The following is a 9,741-nucleotide window of genomic DNA, read 5'->3' as shown; positions in this document are numbered from 1 at the left end:
CACACACACACACACACAGAGGGAGAGAGAGGAAGGCTTCAGGGAAGCAGTGCATTTTTTTCCCTGAAATTACTGTGAGGCAACACTGTGTGTACGTTCCACCTTCCTACATCAAGAAAAATATCCATTGGCACAAGAAAGTTAATTCATGCATGTACCAACAAATGTCTCAGTGCAGTTTAACACAAAATAAAACTATAAATTATATTTAAAATGATAAAAAAAAAAGTTTATTGAGTGTGTGATACAAAATCAGCTGAAAACTGCACCAACAAAAACATTCAAAGTTCCAGATATAGATATAAAAAAAAACAACGAACACTGTTAATTTGATTTACAATCTTGACAAAAATAAACTATAATAAAAAAATTCTGCAGATAGTGCAGCAGACCAAAAGTCTCACATCTTGCATATCAACGCCCTCTATAGCTGACATCCTGCTAAAGTCTTTCATCAACTGTTGATTTCAAGTACTTCAGAACTACAGAGTTTAAATCTGGCAGGAGGCACTGAAATTACACAAGTTTTTATGATGTCAAACAGGTGAAAAAAGATCAACTTCATTTATACTCATGGAACATGCTTCAAGCTTTTTCACACACTGACGTGTGATACAGTATTTGCGTACAAAGTGAATCAATCTTTTTTAACAAAAGCAGCTAGTTTTATAGATGGGATAAAWTTTAGTGTGGTAGTAGCTGAGAGTCATTCACAACCCTTAATGCTAACTTATGGCATCAGACATGTTTATAAATCTTTGCTACTACCTGTTATACTGTATTAGTCTGACTGCTGTTAGCATAAATACCTCATGATTCACTATAGATTCAAGATGGCCACCACAGAGTTGACACAAGTCAACACAAAAAGGTAGTCATCTTGGGGGCAGAGTTGGCATTTCATCTAATTGGTCAMCCCAAGTAATTGACAAGTGGGTGGGGATCTTGAATTTTGTATTTGCAATTAAGAGTAGCCTACGTTAAAGRCTGTTTTCAGATACTGCTTTACTACTTATATTTTTAGCTGGGAATGTTTAAAAATGATGGAATTATAGCCCTTGGTAAAGTTAGAATTAGCGGCTAGCTTAAAGGCATTGTGTGTAGGATTTGTTGTTTTCAGCGACATCTAGTGGTTGAGTGGTTGAATCATCCTCCCTGGTCCTCCCCCACCCCTACCCCAGCTTCCAAACACAAAGGAGTTGCTACGGTGTCTCTCAGGTGTCAAAAACCTTTGATAATTCCAACCRYRATGTCTACCAGCAGCTTCAGGGCTAGTGATGTTTCAAGTGGTAAGATTATGAGCTTTAATAAGTAAAATTATCCCAGCTACAATGACAGACAACAAATATTACATTTATAGTATTACAACTAAAACCATTTTTGACGCCGCCACCGCAGTTTGTCCTTCATGAGCCTTCGTAGACAAGATGGCGGCTGCCTGTATTGGCGACCCACGACCATGAAGATATAAACAGCTTTTTATAAGGTAAACATAATAAAACAAGGTCTTTGTCTGCAATGATTAGACATGTTTTTTATTATTGTCATTAGTGATTATCTCAATTTCGGCTAAAAGAATTGACAAAATCCTACACACTGTGCCTTTAATTTGGGATTGGCAATCGGCAAGTGATCATTCTTAGCTACGCCGCAACAAATTTCATCTCAGTAAGTCTTAAAATAGCTGACTTATAGCCTTTTAAAGTTAGCTTTGGTGGCCATCTTGATTGTTTTATTAGAATTTAGAATTTGATAAAGATTGCTACAGAAATCTTCAGCTTTGAATGTTTGAAAACGACAGAATGATAGGTTGTGACTAGCATTCAGCGTGTGTTTTGGATCATTATTAGCTACTATCACACACAATTTCAGCTCAATATTTCTTGAAGCTGAATTAGTCGTGGAAATAGCTGAGGTGGCCATCTTAAATTTAAAACCTTAAAATTTAATTTTAAAATTTAAAATCTTTTAAAAAATGAAACTCCACCACGGCCACCCCTGCCTTGCAAAATAGTCTAGTTTGGCCCCTGCTTCCACTGCCCTCCACCAAAAATATATTTTTTTAACAAGACAAAATAGAAGGAAGGCACCTATGATGCAGGGCACCTCAAAGTCGGCCGTGGCGTTTACATGTGGGCAGAGAATAGGACGTTTGTTGGTTTAAACCAGTCAATCGAACTAAAAACATCTCATATGTGGCAGTAATAAAAAACATTTCATTTAACTACATTGTTCATGTTGGACCCCACACCTCATACTGCTGAAGATGGGCACCACCTTGTGACCAGGAGGAGAAGCAGGTAAAGGAAATGGATCAGTAGATGGATGGATGTTTATATTGGCTCACTGTAATACAGTCAAGGCTCTGAGATACACTTCAACAGTAGCACCTGAGATTTTCCTGCTATATGTCACTGTGTTTGTTGTAAGAAAGGTTTAAATGTTAGATCCAGTACTTGCACAAATAAGGATATGTTTGGGAGCAAAATCCTCATGTTTGTGAAGTGAAAGAGTTGTATGGCTAATATAACGAATAAAACAGATTACACTGTTACACTCTTCAACAGGATCGCTTCTCCTGCCTATCATAAATGGCAGTGGTGATCCCCCACGTGACGCACGATCTCAGAACGATGAGGGAACCTCCTCGGTACAAAAGAGCCACGCTGCCATGCCGAGACCTCCACAGCGCTCTCCAGCACGCCGCGGCGCCGTTCCCCTCCCCTCCCACCTGCGCCTGCATGTTGGCCACCAGCACGGACAGCGGGTACAGAGCCAAGCTGACCGCCATCGAGGTCAGGGTTCCCGAGACGAAGGAGGAGGCCATGGGGGAGAGCCCCTGTCCCGTCACCGCGACACACACAGGACCCTTCAGGCCAAAGTAGAGGGAGCTGCCCAGGGTGTTACGAGCTGCGACAGGGAGGAACGCCCTGTAGTAGCCGTGGCTCATCCTCTGCGCCTTCAGGCTCACGAGAACGCTCCGCAAGGAGGGCAGGCGGCGGTCGTTCTGGCCGTTCTGCAGCACGTTCTGGACCCGCTCGAAGGGCGTGAAAACTAAAGCCTCCACGAAACCAGCTCCAAACCCGGCCAGAGCGGGCAGAGCGGCCGCGGGGAGGACGCTGTGGGACGACAGGGCGAGCCAACGGAGGAGAGTATCCTGGAGGCCAAAGAGCAGCGTGCCGTTCAGGGTCCTCATCAGCAGCGGCGGAGCCACGCCCCTGTAGAGCTTCAAAGGCCCCTCCCTGCAGAGCTGCCCCACCGCCTGGCGAACCGGCGTGTTGTGGATTTGTTGACGGAAGACGGTTTTGTAGACAGGGAAGACGACGACGGTGGGGAAGGCGGACAGCAAGCTGGAGGTTCCTCCATGTAAGTAGCTCTGGAATCGAATCATCGTCTCCCCGAGGGCTTCATCCCCTCCGTCAGGGTCGGGACTTCCTGCCATTTGTTGAGCTGGTGTAAAAGTGAAAGTAAAAATTATAACATGAAGATCACAAAGTTCAAAAACCTCATTGAAAATAATGAAACAAATTATCAGCTTGTGAATATTGTGTAATAACTCAAGGAAACTATGAAAATTCATTGATTATACCTCAAAATTAAACTAATCCTGTCACTGATTTAAAATAGACAAATTTAACAAAATCTACCATGACAAAAAAAAAAAAACATTAAATTCACATTCCTTCATTAAAGCAACTGAATTATTAATCTGAAACATTAAGGTAAGAAAACAGATAAGATTATCAGTCAGTCTCTGCAGCATTATAAGAATAAGAACCATTTACAAGAATAAGAACCATTTATAAGAATAAGAACCATTTATAGAATAAGAACCATTTACAAGAATAAGAACCATTTACAAGAATAAGAACCATTTATAAGAATAAGAACCATTTATAAGAATAAGAACCATTTATAGAATAAGAACCATTTACAAGAATAAGAACCATTTACAAGAATAAGAACCATTTATAAGAATAAGAACCATTTATAAGAATAAGAACCATTTATAAGAATAAGAACCATTTATAGAATAAGAACCATTGCCACAGGAAGGAAGTTCAGTTCAGCTAACCACAAGCTGTTAGCTGAAAAACAAACCATTCTAGAACATGAGGCTAAACATATTCACAAAAATATTCAATTTAATCAGTATCTGCAGGACTATTTATAAAATCTAAAAGTTGAGAAGTATTATAGCTTAACATCGGCTATTACAAAATAATAAATTTACTCACCTGCTCTTTTGTTTTATAAAAAAAGAAAAAAGAACAGGATATCTGATCGTGCAAAAATCAAATATTCCCCTTTTTAATCATGAATTTGAAGAAAGGCAGGCTTCTAATTTATTTCCTGTACGGCACACTGAGGCGGCTAATTTTCTTAACGGATGATTAAACATAGCAACAAAAAGTGATGCACCACAGCATCTGATGATGCCTTCATCATCTGCCGGTGTTTGGATTTGACCCGCCTCCTGCTCAACAACCATTAGCCACGATGGATGACGTCACGTCAGTTTGGGTTGGATGACAAATACGTCTGTCAGTCATGTTTCTAAGCATGGCCAATTTAGCTAGCGATGTTGCTGCTCCATTTAGCGAGCTTTCAGACCTCTCTAGCAACAGATTTTCGATAAAGCCACTATCGAAATGTCTAGCGACGTTCATTTTGGTGCTATTGCTAACTTCTTAGCATCAGCGGGTGGCGCTGTGGGCCACGCCCCGTCACAAAGCGCTCACAGGCGGAAGAATCGCGCATGCGTGAAGCCACTCCTGTTTGAGTCGGTGCAATGTAAACAAACATTTGATTTGACCAAAATAAATCATACTAAAATAACTTTTTACCAGGATAAATGAAATTATTTTGGTTGTTCCTTCAGTGGTCCCCACAGTGAGTCATCCTCCTCTCACTCCACCTACCTTCATGTTCTCTCTAGCTGCATCCATATATCTCCTCTTTTTCTTGGCAGCTGCATCTTTAACATCCTTTTACTAATATGCCTACCACCTCTCTGCACAAACCACTCGAGATGTCCTCATACACCAGGGCTACTCCCTCAGCACCTACTATAGGTTTTTTTCTAAATCCAGACCCAATGAAGTTCTGACTCTCTCTCTCTGTACTTCTCCATCAGCATCCTCAAAGCAAAGATGACGTTTGTGGTGCTGAATGTAAATTAGAAATCTTATTAGACATGCAAGAACAGTTTGAAGTCTGCCCAAAAACCAGAAAACAGACGTTTAAATTTGACACATTTTTAAATTTATTAAGAATGCGTCTTCGAACAACTGGTGCATTCGATTCTACCGTAAAAGAAACGAAAAAACAAAACAAAACAAAACAAAAAAAAACTTGGACATTAAAGTAAGACGAGAATAGCAGGTGAACATTCGTGAAGGAAGCTCCAGCCTGCAGAGACCTCATGCTTTTAAAAACAGCTTCTCCACAGACATCTTTTCATTTTAGACTCTGAAAGGAAACTTTTTTTTTCTTCAGACACTGAGCACATCCCACTCAATGGGGGCACCTCAAGAGTTGAAAGAAAACATTCAATGAAATATACATCGTTTACAGTCTGAAATAAGAAACAAGTTATTTCAAATCAAGGGATGTCGGGTGTGTGGTGGGGGAAACGAGGAAAACTTACTTTAATTTCAGACTTTTGAGGCACTCGTCGTGTTTGAGTGGAGCTTCAGTGGCACCGTAAACTAGATAAATACACATTCAGTCTATTAACTGTAATCTTTAACAGCAGAAGATAGCAGAGCAACTTAAAAAACAAACAAAAACTACACACAATCATTGTAACAAAAAGCCATGTAACAATTTTACACATTGAGTACATCTCCTGAGCATTGACACCTGCAACGAATCAACTCCTTGACAACAGATAAAAATGACTTTTGAGGAGAAACTACAAACGATCAGGAGAAACGCTGCGAGTTAAACTTCATTAAAACAAAGACAAAATTCACTGTGGGTACATATTAATTCATACACAATAAATATGCCAGTCTGTAAGTATTAGCTCACTTGCTTTGGCGCCAAAAACATAAAGAAAAGACCTCTTTGGGGAGGGACTTGAGTGAAAATGGGGGCAGTGTTAGTAACAAACATGGCATTTTTTTCTATATTTGCCATCATATATTAGTAGAACATCTTTGCTGATGGTAAAGTTTAGGGGAATGTCCTCTTCTTCTTTTTTTTCCCGGAGTCGACAACACATGGTGGTGTTACAGAGGAACGTGGCTAAACAGATAAGAAACAGATTCCCCGTTGTGAGTTCTGCGGATGGCCTCTGCAAGGATCATGGAGATGTCTATAACCTGAAGGAAGACGAGACAATAAAATGCCAGCTTCTGGGAGAAAATGTCATGACATTTGTGTTTCTAAAACACAAATCGTACCTGTATTTTCGAACAGTGTTTCATCTTCTCCTCCTGAGGGATTGTGTTGGTGACCACCACAGCTTCAAAGCACGCGTTGTTGATGCGTGAAATGGCAGGGCCAGAAAAGATGCCATGTGTCAATATGGCATATACTTTGGTGGCACCAGCAGAGATTAATCTAAAGGGCGAGAAAAAACACGTTTATAGTAAGCCTGTGGTTCCCAAACTTTTGCTGCCAGGACCCGCCTTTAGTTTATAAGAAATAAAATTACAAGTTGCAATAAAATAAACTACAACCCCCTTTTTAAAGTAATTATTTTAAATATAAATTTTCTCATTACTGTGACAATACTCAACATCTATTCATAACAGGGTTCCTACAGTTTAAGGCAAGTTAAATTTAAGACCTTTTAAGACTTTTTAATGCCTAGTGAAGTTAAATTTAAGACCAATTTCATAATTAACACAAATGACATAAAAAAATAAAAACTGTGGCAGAACCTCCCCCCCCCCCCCCAAAAAAAATAATTTTTGGTTGAAGTATTAAAATATTGCTAATAGACCAATTGTTTTTAACCATATCTAACTATAGCAGAAACATTCTTAGCAGTCAGTTTTAAACTTCATTTAATTTCTAGAAAATTCTCTAACGACCCAAAATTTGGAGTTTTAGGACCACCGGTGTGATCTTAACCCCAATTTGCTGTAGATGAAACCCTAAAGTGCCCGTGACATCAACTTTTTGTAAGTAAAGTGAATGTATTTTTGGAAAGACATTATTAACATATTATAACATGAATTTCAAGTTGCTCAGATGGACAGTTGTTGAGATATTTGCATGTGAAATAACAGGAAGTGATGTCAAAGGGGAATGTCTGCCTGTGAATATCTAAAAAATAATTTCTACCAATTATTTTAATATTTGAAATGAATTACAGTCATCCTATTTACAATGTGTTCACATTTTTAAGACTTCTGAAAAGATTGATTTAAAACTTTTTAAGGATCTGCAGGAACCCTGCATAAATTAAAAAGAAATTGCCTCACTGTGCAAAATGGGTTATAATACATGATCTTAAGACTTTGGGCAGCACTGCAGTAAAAGTAGACCAACTGTCCCGTGACTCTGATCAGGCTGTGAAGTTGGACGAGTAATTAAAGAGCTCACTTGTCAGCAGCGTGGCAGATTGTCCCGCATGTGTCAGCCATATCGTCCACTAGAATTGCAACCCGATCCGTCACATCTCCCACGAGGACCATGCGGTCCACCTCGTTTGCCTTTTTCCTTTCCTTGTGAATGAGAGCAAAATCCACATTCAACCTGTCTGCGATTGAGGTGACCCTGCAGAACAGAGAGTAAAAAGTCTACAAGTTACAGATGCCCCAACAACTTACTCGTGTCAAACTGGATACCTGCTGGAAAAGATAAGAGGCTCGATCTTTAGTCCATGTCAGAAGTGATATGAGGAGGCTGAGGGTAAACACAACAATTTTACCTCTTGGCTCCTCCTGCATCAGGTGACACAATGATACAGTTTTTCCATTCTGGGATGTTCTCTTTGATCCACTTCAGCACAGCTGGCTCTGCGTACAAGTTGTCAACAGGAATATCAAAAAAACCCTAAAAAAAAAAAACCAAAAACACAATGAGGTCAAGGGACTGAACACATGGGTTCATATTTCCCTTTTGTATTTTACATGTTAGCCTCCAAATTTAGCAGACTTAGCAACTGCACAGGTTGGTATCAAGTCCACAGACTAATACAGAAAACATAAGTGCCATAAACAACAGTGAATGAATTAACTGGGAAACCTTTTTGTTATTATTTGGGTCAAAGAAGGTTTTCAAAGGCAGATACACATGTGTTTATTGTATTTTTTAACATTATCATTTTTGTGCCATGTTTTGTCCACATCAGGGTTTTATTTATTTTTTGCATTTTGCCCATATTTTAAAAGATATGCCATTTTATTAAAGCTTCATCAAAACAAAGAAAACATGTCAGATACAGTTGAAGTTCAGACTCTCAGCTTTAATTCAGTGGGTTGAACTAAATGATTTTATATAAATGTGAGCAACTAAAGCATCTTTTAAACACAATCCCTTCATTTCAGGGACTCTAAAGTAATTAGACAAATTAAATAATTGTAAATAAAATGTTCATTTCTAGTACTTGGTTGAAAACAGTTTGTTGGCAATGACTGCCTGAAGTCTTGAACTAATGGACATCACCAGACACGGTTTCCTCCTTCTTAATGCTCTGCCAGGCCTTCACTGCAGCAGTTTTCAGTTGCTGTTTGTTTCTGTCTGAAGTTTAGTCTTTAACAAGTGAAATGCTCAATTGGGTTGAGATCAGATGACTGACTTAGTCATTCAAAAGTATTCCACGTTTTTACTTTAATAAACTCCTGGGTTGCTTTGGCTTTATGTTTTGAGTCCATCAGTTTGGCTGCATTTGAGCACACAGTATGTCTGTCCTGTGTCACATCATCAATAAACACTAGTGACCCAGTGCTACTGGCAGCCATGCATGTCCAAGCCATCACACTGCTCTGCTGTGTTTTACAGATGATGTGGTGCTTTGGATCATGAGCTGTACCACGCCTTCACCACACACTTTTCTTTCCATCATTCTGGTAGAGGTGGGTTTCACCTGTCCAAAGAAAGTTCTTCCAGAACTGTGCTGGCTTTTTAAATCCTTTTTTTTAAAGTACTAAGTAATTAATTTAGCCTTTTTCTTCTTTTGATGGTTCAGATTGCAGTTGCTTTATAAAACATCAGATATATTTGAATTTTAGTAGCTCATATGAAAAAGACCTGGGTCAGATTAGGAAAGAAAATCAACTTAACAAAAAGCAAATAAACAAAAAAAAAAAAATGCAGGTTTTTCATGCTCAGACTGATGAAGACAAAACTATGATCTGGGTACAGCATTTGGCAAAGGGAGAAAAAAAATTGGATTTGGGTGACTTTTACCAGCCTATATCACGTTGATTTAAAGTGACATCTCCTCCTACCAGCAAATTCTTTGCTTTCCATTTAAGATGAGGTCCCTCCTTTCTCCGCTCATCATTCCTTCTACCTGGCACAATGCCAGGCTGACTCATTGCCCACAAGGAGTGGGCGCTGACCAAGAAAGAAGCCCCTCTTCTAAAAGTGACACCTTCAAGCCCAACTGAAATTTGCAGCTGCCTACTTGGACGAGACAAATGCCTTATGGGAAGAAATTGTGGTCACAATAACAAAACGTTCGTGTGGAGGCTTTCAAACCTAACAACTCTAATAACTATCAAGCATGAAAGTGGTAGCATCTTGCTGTGTGTGTGTGTGTGTGTGTGTGTGTGTGTG

General features: G+C 39.4%; 2 protein-coding genes across 3 annotated transcripts in view; both read right to left on the bottom strand.

Moving 5' to 3' along the window:
* Positions 1 to 1,710: 1,710 nt before the first annotated feature.
* Positions 1,711 to 4,990, bottom strand: LOC106515946 (solute carrier family 25 member 53). Of its 2 annotated transcripts, none has more exons than XM_014006028.1 (2): positions 4,923 to 4,990; positions 1,711 to 3,450 (listed from the first exon to the last, which is right to left on the bottom strand). In XM_014006028.1, the coding sequence occupies exon 2, from the start codon at positions 3,440 to 3,442 to the stop codon at positions 2,561 to 2,563; it is 882 nt and encodes a 293-aa protein (XP_013861482.1). In that variant the 5' UTR covers positions 3,443 to 3,450; positions 4,923 to 4,990; the 3' UTR covers positions 1,711 to 2,560. The 2 variants fall into 2 exon arrangements, with proteins under 2 accessions (XP_013861482.1, XP_013861481.1); XM_014006027.1 differs by lacking the exon at positions 4,923 to 4,990 and adding an exon at positions 4,239 to 4,448.
* A 252-nt stretch (positions 4,991 to 5,242) lies between these two features.
* prps1b (phosphoribosyl pyrophosphate synthetase 1B) overlaps positions 5,243 to 9,741 on the bottom strand; it is a gene marked incomplete at its 5' end in the record, with an annotated part of 6,147 nt that continues 1,648 nt past the window's right edge. The window contains 4 exon segments of the mRNA XM_014006034.1: positions 5,243 to 6,329; positions 6,411 to 6,570; positions 7,561 to 7,734; positions 7,889 to 8,013. Coding sequence (XP_013861488.1) covers positions 6,237 to 6,329; positions 6,411 to 6,570; positions 7,561 to 7,734; positions 7,889 to 8,013 — 552 coding nt within the window.

The sequence above is a fragment of the Austrofundulus limnaeus genome, unplaced genomic scaffold, assembly GCF_001266775.1.
Source record: "Austrofundulus limnaeus strain Quisiro unplaced genomic scaffold, Austrofundulus_limnaeus-1.0 Scaffold34, whole genome shotgun sequence".
NCBI lineage: Eukaryota > Metazoa > Chordata > Actinopteri > Cyprinodontiformes > Rivulidae > Austrofundulus > Austrofundulus limnaeus.
The sequence above is the reverse complement of the archived record's forward strand: the minus strand, read 5'-3'. Positions and strand labels throughout refer to the sequence as shown.

Bases quoted from the DNA above. Each gene is read 5' to 3' on its own strand.
- LOC106515946 (XM_014006028.1), bottom strand. From the start codon at position 3,442: ATGGCAGGAAGTCCCGACCCTGACGGAGGGGATGAAGCCCTCGGGGAG.